Source organism: Halyomorpha halys, unplaced genomic scaffold, assembly GCF_000696795.3.
Source record: "Halyomorpha halys isolate HHAL.00 unplaced genomic scaffold, Hhal_1.1 Scaffold601.1, whole genome shotgun sequence".
In the NCBI taxonomy this organism is placed as follows: Eukaryota; Metazoa; Arthropoda; class Insecta; order Hemiptera; family Pentatomidae; genus Halyomorpha; species Halyomorpha halys.
Window position 1 is genome coordinate 386,376 of NW_027112563.1, and position 14,404 is coordinate 400,779.

Sequence of the window (14,404 nt, forward strand, 5' to 3'; positions counted from 1 at the left end):
TGGCAAAATTGAAGCTAACCTTTTTTTTTAAGGTTATCAGCTGGTAGACGAAGGCCATGACGTTTGGTTATCCGGAATAAGAGGTACTGTCCACGGCAGAAACCACACAACTCTCAACCCGGACACTGACGAAAAATTTTGGGATTTTACGTCAGTTATCACCACATCTTACATTAATAATAACGAATTATAATGCTGCATATCTAATTATATTCTTTTCATCAATTAGTTGGCAAGAAGCTGGATTGTACGACCTACCCACCCAAATAGATTATGTCATCGAGAAGACGAAAGCGAAACAGATTCACTACATTGGCCATTCAATAGGAACCACAACCTTCTTCCTCATGGCAAGCAAGGTCCCAGAAACAGCAAGTAAGATCAAGAACGCTATTCTTTTGGCTCCTGTATTTTTCTTCACCAAATACCAATTCATGCTCAAAGAGGGTTCTTCGATGTACACAATGGCTGTAGATACAATGGTAAGTTTAAAAAAAAAAAATGATCATTGAGATCTGTACTTCTAATCCAAAATACATGTATGTAATTTTTTCAATTTTTAAACATAAAAGTGTCGATTCGATATAAGTTATTCTTCGATATAAGTTAGCTCATATTTCATCTAATAAGCTCTACACAAAGGAACATTGTTAATTGTATTTGTACAAGGCAGTGTGTTAACCAATATTCTTCCATTAAACAGTAATTTTGACATTTTCCTCGTCGACTGAACAAATATCTTCTAGTTTCCTGTCATCTAACATGGTCATTCAAATTATTACTTTATGTATTCCTAATGTTCATTTTCAAACCTTAATTAACTATTTATTTAAACTTATTAAAATTTAACTAAATATTCTTACTTCGTTATCAAAGAACCATGTGTTGGCTTATAAGTTTCATGTTTCAGAAAAATCCTTTAATGAGACTATTTGTAGACTAAGTTAAAATTTAAAAAAATAAATAAATTACATATAATTTATTTACACTTAAAAAATATCAACCTCTAAATATTGCAGTAAAATAAAAATGAAGAATAGGGAGGAAAAATTAATTTGTTTGAGTAATTAATTCTATTATTTCTCTTTAAATAAAATTTACCCTTTCATTCCAATTATTCGCACTTCTTGTTTTCGAGAGTCATATTTTAATAAAAACAAAAATAGGCTAAACCGTTAAATTATTTGTATAACTTATTGAACATAATCTCATTTTAATCTGAATATAAAATATTTTCTGTTCACTTATTAATTTTAAATTTTAGAAAGGCTTTGAAGAAAAGAAGAAATGGGAGGCTTACCCTCGTTCAGACGTTCCAAAGACAGAACATCAAATCGTTTGCGAAGATTTACCTAGCATGGCGATAACTTACTGTAATATGGGAATGGATGTAAGTTGTAATGCGTTTATTAAAAATATTAATTGATAAAGAATATATATATTTATTTTTTATCACGCACACACAATTGTTTAAAAAAAAACATTCTAACAGATTCTGAGATACATAGATAAGTCATTTATTACTGATCAGTAAATGAATTCTTAATTTGATATGAAAATCAAAAATTTAGTTTAGAACAGCGGGACTAATTCAATTTTCCTTAACAGTTCCTGAAGTAATGAATTGTCGTCAATTAGTAATGAAATTATAATTTCTTTTCAGATGTCAAGACAGAGAGTTGGTGACTTTATGCCGGCCGGTACGTCAAAGAAAAATCTAGAACATCTTCAGCAGTGTATTATGAAGGGTAAACTTGTTATACTCCAATATGACAAAAATTAATGATTAATTTGGTAGTTCATTGGAAGGAGTATTAAGACATCGATGAAGCTAAGGCAGTGGTTTCCTACCGCCTCCTTTCCAGGGAACTAATACCCCCCTCCCCCGTAATATTAGCGTCCCCTGGAATTTTTTTTAAAAAATTTTAATAGCAATTAGTAAGAAATATATATATGTAAAAATGTTTCTACCTTTTTCGAAATATATAGCAAAGAGAAGTGTAAATTAGGAAATTTAACTGCGAAATCATGAAACTATTTATTGAGCTCAGAATAGAATGTAATATAAAAAAAGTTAAAACATTCGAGATGATTTAATGAGAAGGGTGAACCTGGCGTGCTGCTACCAACTTAGTAATCTTCAGCTCTATTTTCGTCAGTTGTAATATTGTTGACAGTGACTTATAGTTATTCACCCCCCCCCCCAATGCGCCTGTGACCATCACCGGTAGCGCCCACTTTGCGAACCACTGGTCTAATGGAACAACAAGATTATTTTTAAAAAACCGGTCGATTATTTTTATGGGAATATCCTTGACTTTATTTATTTATTGACATTTATAACAGTACATCAAATACTACAAGTAAATTTGAAGTAAGATCATAACGGTATGATACTGGCATGTAGACTTTTAGAAACTTTAGAAAGAAGCTATACCCATTAGTAGCACTCTAAAAACATTTTTACAATATAAGGCCTCGAGGCCATCTTCTTTTCAGGCGCCTCGGAGGGTTGTCAGGAATGAAAGAGGGAGCAAGGTGAGAAACTAATGGATTTGAGTGGTTTGAGAGTTTATAATGGAAGGATTGATATCTGGTTCGGGCTAGATCGGTTACATAAGAAACATTAAGGTCTTTATGGATGATGTGATAATATTAAACGTTAGAAGTTTTATGGCACGAAGTATTATTCCTTATGCAAACAAAATTACAGTATACATATACAGTAAACTGGGCTCATGGGTTGTTAATTAAACGCAAAACAAAAAGTTATTTCAATGAGTGATAGAAGTTATTTTTTATAATATATAATAATAAAGGTGAAAGCACTTGCTACCATTGGCTGATCTAGAAAGAGGGGGGCGCCTACTCTAAAGAAAACGAAAATTTTAATTTTTGAAATAATTTTATGCTATACCCTGCAAATTTTAATCCTGAACAAAACGATTTTTTTAATATTGAAATAAGCAGTTATTTTAAATTTTGAAACTCATTTCCTTTAAATGGAACGAAAGAATCTTGCATGACTCAGAGAAACCAGTTGGATTTTCCAGAGATTCCACAGTAGGATTCCTGTGTTCGTTGGCCTTCCCTGCTAAATATTAGGAAGTTTAATCCAATATAGAGTGTTATAATGAGTTTTTTTTTTTTTGTGCCCTTCTAAAAACAATTTCTGCTGGAATTTAAATTAACTTACATAATGATCAATAAAACACTTTTATATTCCCGAAAAAGTTGTAAATCATCATCAATAATTTATCTCCTAACTTAAAAAAAAAAAATCAATAAGGAGTTTATTTAAAAGTCCTAAACAAACTTGTCATTATAAATTCTATGTTTTTAGAAAGATCATTGTTTTTTATATAATATATACAATAATTACAATATTGCTTGAAGAAACACCCTTATACAATTCAACAATTCATTTTTTTTTTCTACTTATTACAAATTAACTATGTTTTACCTTTTTTGTAAGAAATAAACTGAAAAAAAATGCCAAAACAGTTTTGAAATAAAATAAAATAAAGATCGATTATTGATAATTTATTCTGTAATATAACTTTGTTTATTTCTACGAGTTGTTGTTAGAGTATAATTTCCTATTTCCGTTATTAACGAGTTTAAAGAGTTAGGAAAAGATTGAAAGAAATTATAAATCAATGTTTAGCATTCATGTACGGTGCCTATATTTAGCTCTGAATGTATCTTAATTATTCTTGTGTTCTACGAATAGAAGTTAACAATGCTGATGCATTTGTTTTAGCTCGTAGCTTTATTTAAGTTGGTTGAATTAGTGAAGCCCCATATTGGACAGGGACATGTTAACATAGACCTTAGTAATGCTTTATAGAGTATCAATTAATTTTTGTTGGATAATTTTGACTTTTTATTACATTGTGGACAAAATTTGTACATTATTTCCCTTTCGTTTTCTAATTTTAAATTTATATGTTGGTTGAACAATAGTTTACTCTTGTGCAACGTGACTCTTTAAGTCCCTATGATAGGAAGTTCATTGAGTTTGGAGAGAAATAAATCAAATTCATGTGAATCATCATCATTTAGTATAAAATAAAATTTATTCTACTTCATTCAATTAATCCACTTCATTTAAATTTATATAAAAAAACTTTAAGATTCATCAGATATTGGAACGAAAAATAAATTAGTGTATTCCTTAAGCTTCATTGGCGGTACTTTTAATGAAATCCAAAATTTATGATTTTTAAATTCAACTATTAAAAGTGTTTATTATAGTACAAGAGCCGGGAAGAAAAAAGGCAGTTATTTCACCCCAATTTTTTATTACTTTAATGAAAACTACGTATAATTACTAGTCAAAACTGATGAGTCTGCCAAGTATAAGTAGGGGGAATAAAAAATGACGGCTGTTTCAAAACCTTAAAAAAAAACATTAATTTTTCATTCGGAGCTCTATATCATATTGAAATAGAATATTGAAACTTCATCATATTGAAACTTATTGTCCGAACTACTATAAATCAATTTATTTTAGCAAATATCATGAAAACTACTACTTCTGCGAAGGCAATGATCAAGGAACTACTTTATAGTACATTAAACTAGCTTTAATTTTAGTGCTAATAGACATCTGTACGTCATATAGTTCCTGAGATATAGATTTCTCAAAATAAATCAATTAACTACTGATATTTCAGTACATTTTTATGAAATGTTGCTTTTTAAAAGGCTATATCTCGAGAAGTATTGGACGTAAATAGCTTTATTAGGGATGATATTTCAGAAAATTTACTCTTCTTTAAATAAGGTTCTTTTAGATTTTCTAGTGTTGTTGGTAGTTTTTATGTTATTCGACAAATTAGCTCACAAAACGTTAATTTCTAGTTGTATCTATGAAATGTTGGATTTTTGAAAAAATATATCTCTAGACCCATTAGACGCACATATGTCTGCCAACACTCAAAATAAAGGAAATTTAACTTATTATAAAGTAGTTTATGACACTTATCTTCGTAGAGGTAGTAGTTTTTATGATGTTCACATATGAATATAAATTTGGCAAATGAAAATTTGTCCGAACAACTATAAATCAATTTATTTTACCAAATTTCATGAAAACTACTACTCCTACGAAAATGAACGTCATGAACTACTTTATAGCCCAATAAACTAGCTTTAATTTGAGTGCTAATAGACATCTGTACGTCAAATGGTTTTTGAGATATTGATTTTTCAAAATAAATTCATTAACTAATGATCTTTCAGTACGTTCAATTCAACATTTTTATGAAATGCTGCTTCTTAAAAAGCTATATCTCAAGAACTATTGAACGTAAATATGATCTGGTAATTGAGAATGTCACCTAAAAGGTTTAATGTTTCTATTAATTTTACTATTTATATTTAAAATAAAATGTCGCGAAAACAAACAAATATTAATTTTATAACACGCGAATAGTGTTATAGAAATTTTACATCGCTAAAAAGAAGGCGGATATTATAATTAACTTGTTTATTCATTTTCTAATGCCATTGTCCAGGTACATAAAAGGAAAAATTCTCTCTAGTGTGATATATGACAACGTTAGTCGTAATAGTCCGGTTAGAAGTGGCTACGGTTCGATTCCCACCAGGTTACAATTTATTTTATTTCTCAATTTATGTATGTTGTGAATCGCATTATAGTCAGTACAAGGTGGGGGGGGGGGGATGAAAAGGATGAAAAGGACGAAAGCCCAACAGTCGAGCTATTTGCCCCACAAATATCAGTGCTAGTACTAGCAACATAGAACAATGTTATATCTATAGATAATAATTATTAATAGGTTTTTATTTATTTATTTATTATGTTTTTAGGTAAAGCCACATTTTTCGACTATGGAGAAGAAAAAAATAATGTAGTCTATGGGCAAGCAGCTGCCCCAGAGATTGATCTGAAAGCTTTTAAGAATAAGCTCAATGTTTTTTACTGTGAAAGCGATCATTTGGCATCAACTCAGGTAATAAAGAAAAACAAAATTGAACTATTCCTGTTTGCATTTTAGTATTTTCTTTTTGAATTTAAGAAAATAACAATACCAAAAGTTACAAAAATATTTAACTGTTTTTATAATTATAATTTATTTATTGTTATTTACTATTGTATAAAAATATACACATCAAGTAACTTTGTTGTTAGTGATAAAATGACATTAAACAAACATGCGGAGAACCTACCAATTTATAGAACTTCAATATTTAAAATTAAGTTTCTCTACCGTAATTTTTTCTAGTGGCGTTAGTAATGAAAGGTGCAATGCTAATACAGTTTGTTTTTTTTTAATTTGTCTTTCTTCTTATTGTCTCTATTTTTATTCATTTTTCCACAACGTTTCGAGGTCATTTCCCCATCTATGGGAATATATTACTTTTTTAAAACATCCTTACGTGACCTCCTTGATAATTACATCCATCCTTGCTAATTTATATTTATAAATAGTCTTAATTTAACATGTGGACTCTCATTCTGTTTTAAACTGCACGCACGTGGAAGGACGTAGGCACACCCAATCACACACAATTAAACTATATGGATTTAATTATCAAGTGGATAAGGAAAAGAATAATGTAATTCTCAAGGAAAATTAATAAAGATAGAGACAATAAGAAGGAAGAGAAATTTCACAAGTATTAATATACTAAGTAAGTAGTCTTCCATAACAGCAGCTGCCCCTCATCTCTCCAGAAGTGAAAAAAATTATTAATTTAATAAATGTTTATTTTTCTAGCAAATAATTTTAATAACTAATAAACCTGTCATATATATATATATATATATTACCCCCTCCCCACTGTTTTGATCCTGTTGGTTTTACAAAGGAGATATAATTCACCTCACTCATAATATCATTGTAGAATCTTTAGTGCTTTAAAATTAGAATCTTTAGTCTTATCTCAATTAGAATATCTAGTGGTTCAAGATCTTTATCTGCTTGAATGGCATGATTTGAAGCATTATCACAGTCAGGCTTTTCACAATCTACAAATTTTCAAATGATGGTTGCCATCTCAAATCCATATCTCAGCATGAATGCTTAGAAAACTATGTTCAATAATTTATATATTTAAAGGAAATCTTGTGAGGGAACCACCATCTGAGCTTCTATTTGACACTTTCTATTGCTTACTTTGATTGGTTGATAAATTTTTTATCCAACGTCTAGTACTTTATCTGTTCCAATTTAAAGTCTCACCGCCCGCCTTGCCACTCAATCTAGTGTGACTTTACCTTTTGCCTGGACTTGTTGAGCTTTCATAACCAGAGACATCATTAGATCCTTACATGCTATCTTACAATTTACCTTATTTCAAGAAACTTGAAAATCTCTTGAAAAGCCTTACACATATATTTCTGTGCGGACTTTGGCACACCGGATCCAGGTATAAAATCTAAATCTATCCAATCAAAAGATTAATGTAAAAGTTGTAATTTTCCTAAAAGAGAGAACCTTTAATTGTATTTTTCGTAAAGTTAGTTTCCATTTACTCACAACTGTGTAGTAAAACATTGATACATGCATTATAATATTTAAAATATATTTCAGGACGTTCAAGTTCTCCTCAATGAAATTACTGTGGACACAAAACATTACATAGAAGATGAGAACTTCAACCACTTAGATTTCATCTTTCCGACATCACAAGAAAATGAAAAGAATTATAAAACTGTAGTTCAAAAAATGAAAGAGATTTTAAGTAAATAAACATAAAAAAGTTATTATAAAATGATTTCATAGAATTTTATTGTTCTAATATATAAATTACAATGAAATATATAAATTAAATAAATTTCAATAAAAATTCTTAGATTTCAATTTACTAATGTCAAATTATTTTCATAATATTTTTTAAACAAATACAAAAATAAATTTTAGAATTCTCTCTTTAAAAAGATGTGTCTGAAAATAAGTAAATATATTACTCATATTTGTAGAAATGTAATTTATTAGCTAGTATATTTTTGTTTTAAACTGTAGTAAAATAAAATGCAAAACTTTCTGGGTAATATTTATCCAAGAAACATTGTTATTTTTGTTTTATTTAAAATAGCTTTTAATAAAACATTAGTACATGATCCCACACTCATACTTCCTAAAAGTTTGTTAAAAATGATCTAATTTAAGATTGAGAAAAACATGAAAGCAGATTGTCAGATATTCTCATTTTAAAGTATTCTGTATACATGTCTTGACAGTTGTTCTGAAGGTGAATAAGAAAATTATTTGAAGAAATAGAAATTTAATCTAAGGAATGTGCCACTAGGAAAATATTCCAATAATACCACAATCGTGAACGCGTGAACGAAATGAATCTTCCCCTCTCCCTCTCAACTTCTACTTATTTTTGTTATTCGCCATAAAAATCACGTTATTAACTCTTTCTTTTATTTAGAGTAGAAAAAAAAATATTCGGAAACTAAGTCCCTTAAGAATCATTCGGTACATATGAACAAAATATTTTAATACAAAACATGTTAATACTGAAAAGAAAATCTTCTCTCGAAACCTTATAAACTTTATTAAAGAAAAAAGAGGGAGATGAAGAAAAAATAATTTCGTCCACTAAGCCAAAACTTAGTTATTTACATATATCAATGAAATAGATATTTTTATAAACAAACATGATCATGTGTTGAAACTAAAGTAGATAAAAAAAAATCATTGAATCATCAAATTTGCATTCCACTATCCTAGCATATTTTTTTCCATTTAATAGATGTTCTAGAAATTGTTTTCTTATTCTTCAAATAATAAAAAAATACAATAATTATATGTAAGAAATGAGTTTCATATTCAAGTTATTCCCTAATCACACATACTTTTTCTTATTTCCATGTTTGCTGTTGCCCAGAAAGTTGGCCACAACTTCATTATGCAAAAAGCAAGTATTTTTCTACACTGGATCCTGGATTTAAGGGCAGTAAAACCCAGCAGGACGGAAACTCCACTCTGTAAGTTATTCGTTTACGGAAGTGCAGGTCCTATGCGGATGGCAAGTTCTAAAGAAAGTGACTTTAGGTCTTTGCAGGAACAGTCACCCCCTCTGTAAGGTATTCGCTTACAGTCGATAGGGTAGCCCGTTCTATAAGTATTCACGGAACCTGGCGAAAGGACAAAGAGTATAGAAAAGAGGGGAGATCCAAGCAGAATGGAATAATAATTCTTTGTGGCTCTCTCAAAACCATTGGGATTGGACAAGGCTTTGGTTTTTTTCCCACAGTCCCAGCCCTTTAGCAATTAAACGAAATACCTTGTGGGGTTCCCATCTTTAGTCTCTATTATCAAATCTTTTACCGAAGTATGCATAATGGACATTACTCGTGAATCTATTAATATCCCTCCTTTGCTTTGTAATTATTGCTATTCCGCATTACTAAGCAGCACGCGTGTCTTGGTGGAGGTTTCCTTAAGACATCGCGTGGCACTTAACGTGTTAATATAGAGTGAGAAGGCGCATACATTTATTTAATTCTTTATTTACAGGTAGCTAAAATAATCCAGTAATTATATACAAATGTAGCGACACACCTAAAATCTTCTGGCGGTAACAATCTGAGAGCTGCGAACCTAACTGCCGTGACGTAAACTATTATGTATCATTTATTTGTAATTACTTTAATAGTATACTAGTAATAACAATGTTATATATTGTAATATTCTGATATATATAGTTTGAATCAATAAAGATTACAATAGAATCTTCTACTCCACTAAAAGCTAATGTCTTATGCGTAGCATCTCTAGATGTCGTTCTTAACTTAAGCTCAGAGGTACTACATAAGACAAACTTGACAAACCAAAGTGTGACAGTCCGCCTTACGGATTTACCTCTGCAGGAGGCAGTGAGTAATAATATACCTTAGTGGATCAGGAAATTCCAACTTACGCGATACTAAGGGAATAGCTTGCGAAGAGGAGTTTCCATCCTGTGAGGATTTATGGCGAATACCTGTAAAACTCACCAATGTTCCCTTCAATTTATCTCCTATCCAGCACACCTTACCTATTGAACATGATTTGTCGAGCCCTTTTGATATGGAGTATACACATGCACACTACTTCTACTCAAATAATGCTTGTAACTTTTTTACAAAAAAATCTACGATTTACAGCAAACATTGGTTGAAATATTCATTCAGCTTTTTCTATAAACCTTTTACTCCAAATAATCTAGAAAGATTAAACATACAGATCATTTAAAGAAGTAAAAATCCAGCTGTTTTTGGGTACATGTTTCCATACATGTTTCGACGCCAAGGTATTGTGTAGGAAAATTAGTTTACATAAAATATAGGTCCCAAAAATTAGAAATAAGAACACAGCATATCTCGAACTGAAAATATTTCATAAATATCACTTATGCAACAACTGCACTTGTTTATTATAGGATAAAACTATAAAATAAATTTCAATTTTCGATTAAAATGAAATATTAGACTTTGTTTAATAGATAAGAAATTATTAGGAGATATACATATTACCAACACCAGTTATTTAAAATAACAGGTTATTAAAAGTCAATAACTATAACAAAAAATATAACCTATACTTACGTAAACACATCAAGACTCGGAACCTGCGGCATTCCATGTATAGTCGGACTCCTTAATCCACTGCCTTACCACCATGTAGGAGTGAAACTGGAATTTTACTCCATCCAAACTCCTACAAATCTAGAGCTAGGTCAACCGTACGTAACATCGCGTAGCAGCGGCTTGAGTAAACTAAGTGTATGTAACTAATTTTTAAAAATATAATTTCCCTCTCTTCCAACAGAAGTTACCATCGTAGAATTCACTTTTAAAATAAGCAATGAGTTCATTTAATTTGTAAAATAATTAAAGGTCTGAAATCAGCGTATAAAAAAAAAAATTAAGAGCATGTTCAATGACAGAAACAGAATATCATACTGCGTTGTATATATCTTTCCTTCAGATTATAAACGTCGGCTATCTAAATAAATGAAAGCAAAACAACTTTTTTCACTAGATTGATTGTTCTCGATAGAAAAAAATTATCACAAATCATCAGTAGTCAAGCACCCATCACTTGTGATTTAAAATTGTGCTGCAATCAGATCCTGTAAAACAAAATGGATCACAAACAAAACTAACGAAGGAGCAACTATTAATTTAAAGTCTTATGGACTCTAACCATATAAAATCGAATTATTTTAGTAAACTAAAAAGAAAATTTATTATCGTGTTGACCAACAATTACTTCCATTAGTTAACGATTATGAGTTAATCCATTTTATTGACGTTAGTTTATTTTGTTTTAGCATATTTTTTGTTTGTTATTGAAGCTAAAATAAAATTCTAATCGTCAAAATATTACTTAGAAGAATATTAAACTCTCTTTAGTACACAAAACAAGATCCCAGTTCTGCATGCCATGGTAGGCGTGGTGTGTTGAGTTGGCAGATATTTTCTTATAGTTTAAAACGTACCATCGATGAAAATGGTTTCTCTTTGTATAGTGTTGTAACCTAGGGGGCAGTGTTTTGATTTACATTAGTTATTGCCGGTAGTTTTGTAAATGATTGTGATGTCAAGATTTTGATCTATATCTTAAAATAAGACATTGTGAGATTTACTTTCGATGAGTTTGAATTCTCCTAGCTATTTGAATTGTCATACATTTAAGCTTTATGATATGTTACTGAGTATAACTAAATATTTGCTTTAGTTTTTAGATGTCATATTAAACATATTCTGTATTTTTTTAAAAGATTCTTTTAAGTACCATTTTAATAAATTTAAATGCATATTTGTTAGTATCAATGCCATTTAGTGTTTACTCTGGCAATTAAAGTTTTGTGATGAATAGTTTAGAAGAAACAGGTTTCAATTAAAGAAATGTAAATGGAACTTTCTTATACAATGTGAGATATTAGTATGAACTTGTTACAGTAATAGCTCTTACTAATGTTGAATGGAAAAAGAATATAAACATTTTATATTGAACTCATCCTTTCTTAAATGTGATAATCATGGGATCTAGTAAGAAACACAAAAAACACAAAAAAGATAAATATGAAGGTTAGTAGCTAGTTAATTTTTAGGTTCTTTTGATACTATGCTTTGTTAACATCTGTTACTTGTCTAAACTATGTTTATTAATGGTATAAATGTAATTGATAATGAGATATCTTATAGCAAAATCCTATGTTTTTGTGATATGTAATAGTTTATAGGGTCCTTAGAAACAATTTTTATTTTTTATCATCAACATTCAAATTAGTTTTAGTTGTGCAACTTGTAAACAAATTTTAAATAAGCTAGCTTGAATCATATTAGTTTTTTAATGTACTTATTTTAAAATTTTGGAACTACCCAGCCTCTATAAAGTGGGTGCTTTAAATTGGGGTAAAACCTGGTGATTAGTCGTGATCTTGATCAAATCATCTCTTAGCACAACCGTTGGTCTAGAAATGGTACTTCCCTACCAATTACTGAGCCCAAGACCCTTCATGGGTTGCAGTGGTACAGTTTATTTGTATTTATATCGTAACAAAGTTTGACAGCAGAAATAATTTTTTGATTATATCTGTAAGTTGTCAAGAACTACAAAAAATGTGTAACTCAGTAATATAATATATACCCAGAAATATAATATAGTAGAATTTTATTATAGCAGTTACAAATGTATTCCTATTAAACTGTTCATTTCAAATTCTATTTAAAATTGTAAAAGTCAAATAAATTAAGAATTGCAAGTTTCAGTTATAAATTTATTATTTATTCAATTGAATATCCAAATTTATATCATGAATGATGAATAAGAAGGTTTAGTTTAGTTTATTGTTGTCAAATTACTAATCACAAAAAAAAGATTACTGACTTCCGCCCTTCTCCTTTCCGATCAAAAGGTTAGGAGGGATTATTTTTATCTTATTGATAACTGTATTGTATAAAAATCTGGTTTTTTGCCCGCGTCACTCAACTTTCACTTACCATCCTTCATACCTCCCCCAAGTTTGTGTAAATTGGTATTCTCACTATTTTAATGATATTCAAAAATCACTTCCGGTCATTCGATTTTATCAAAAAAGTTGCTGTCACATCCCAGGCATATACAATCCTTCTATATGTAATTTCAGTTTCGTACACCTTTTCATTTGTGAGCTAGGCTATTCACAAACAAACAAACACACAGACATGCATACCATTTTGTTAGAATAGATTTTTTGAACTCAGGGGATCTGATAGCATGTATTTCTGTTAAAATCTCGAATAGGAAATTATGAACGATCGCAACACTTTCCCTTCTTATATATTCCATGTTTAGATAAGTGAAAGTAAAAATCCAAGCAGTAAATGATAGACAACAATGGTACGATAACAGACATGTTGAGAAACTACCCATTGGTAGGACTCTAAATCTTATGTGTTTAATATAATAATTGATAATACCAATTTGGATTACTTTAACTTAAAATTAAATTAATATTGATATCTTTGAATTGTCCTTAATGTTCATTTAATTTATTTCACTATTCAGCATTAATAACATCTTAATTCATTGAACTAATTGTATTATTATAGTTCAGTTGGTTTCCCGATAATTTTTGTCATTTATTTTCTGATTACATTTATGTATTTCAATTCAGGTATCAGTTCTCAAGTGTTACTTGAACTGACATGTGGAATCTCACTTAAATGCGATATTCTATTGTTATAGATCAAAACTTTATCCAAGAAAACCTCATTGTATAATTTTGTTTGTTTTACCATTTCTATATATACTTAAATTTGTTTTCATTTATGTTGCCGCAGAAAAGGAATATCTTACACTTACATTATTATTATTATTACTTCTTTAATTAGATCAGAGCTATTGACATCCACTCATTCCAAAAGATTAAAAATGTACCCCCTATGGATCCTTTTCAGCTAAGTTGGTCCTAAATTACATAAATATGAATTATTTTATGTTGTCAGGTCATAACTGCAACAATAGTTAATCATTTTCTCATTGTATATCAGTGATTACACACATACCCACCATGTTGACAGATAGATGTGAACTATCCAGTTCTTATTTAGCTTTCCTATTAGATATTTGGATGGCATGTGATAATTACTCATCCATAATTATTAAATTGTAAATTATACTATTAATTTTTTTAAAAAACTGAGTGTATTGTTTAAGGAGAACAAGAAGGAGAGATGAATGAAAGTCATATTTCAACAAATCAATTGTTGATACCAACATCGTTACGTTGATTTGTAAATATTTTGTGTATTAAAAATTGACCTATTCTTTTAATCTGGAATTGTATCCCCAATATTGTATTTTTATTTATTATTTATTTTTTTATTGAAATCATCCTTATATGCATTTATATTGTCAAATAGGCAAAATAAAATTTGGCTAATTGC

At 29.5% G+C, this 14,404-nt stretch overlaps 2 protein-coding genes across 3 annotated transcripts in view; both read left to right on the forward strand.

Annotated features, from left to right (window-relative positions):
• The window catches only part of LOC106684675 (lipase member J), a 16,300-nt gene extending 8,403 nt beyond the window's left edge, over positions 1–7,897 (forward strand). The window contains exons 3-8 of the mRNA XM_014426892.2: positions 33–150; positions 230–482; positions 1,265–1,390; positions 1,664–1,748; positions 5,839–5,981; positions 7,566–7,897. Coding sequence (XP_014282378.1) covers positions 33–150; positions 230–482; positions 1,265–1,390; positions 1,664–1,748; positions 5,839–5,981; positions 7,566–7,724 — 884 coding nt within the window. The 3' untranslated portion in view covers positions 7,725–7,897. The remainder of the gene's footprint in view (positions 1–32; positions 151–229; positions 483–1,264; positions 1,391–1,663; positions 1,749–5,838; positions 5,982–7,565) is intronic.
• Positions 7,898–11,508: 3,611 nt separating this feature from the next.
• Positions 11,509–14,404, forward strand: part of LOC106684682 (bromodomain-containing protein 7) — a 31,343-nt gene continuing 28,447 nt past the window's right edge. Inside the window, exons 1-2 of one of the 2 annotated variants that reach the window (XM_067050365.1) lie at positions 11,534–11,605; positions 11,933–12,061. In XM_067050365.1, coding sequence (XP_066906466.1) covers positions 12,013–12,061 — 49 coding nt within the window. In that variant the 5' untranslated portion in view covers positions 11,534–11,605; positions 11,933–12,012. Of the gene's footprint in view, positions 12,062–14,404 lie in introns of both variants that reach the window. The other variant, XM_067050364.1, reaches the window with a different exon arrangement.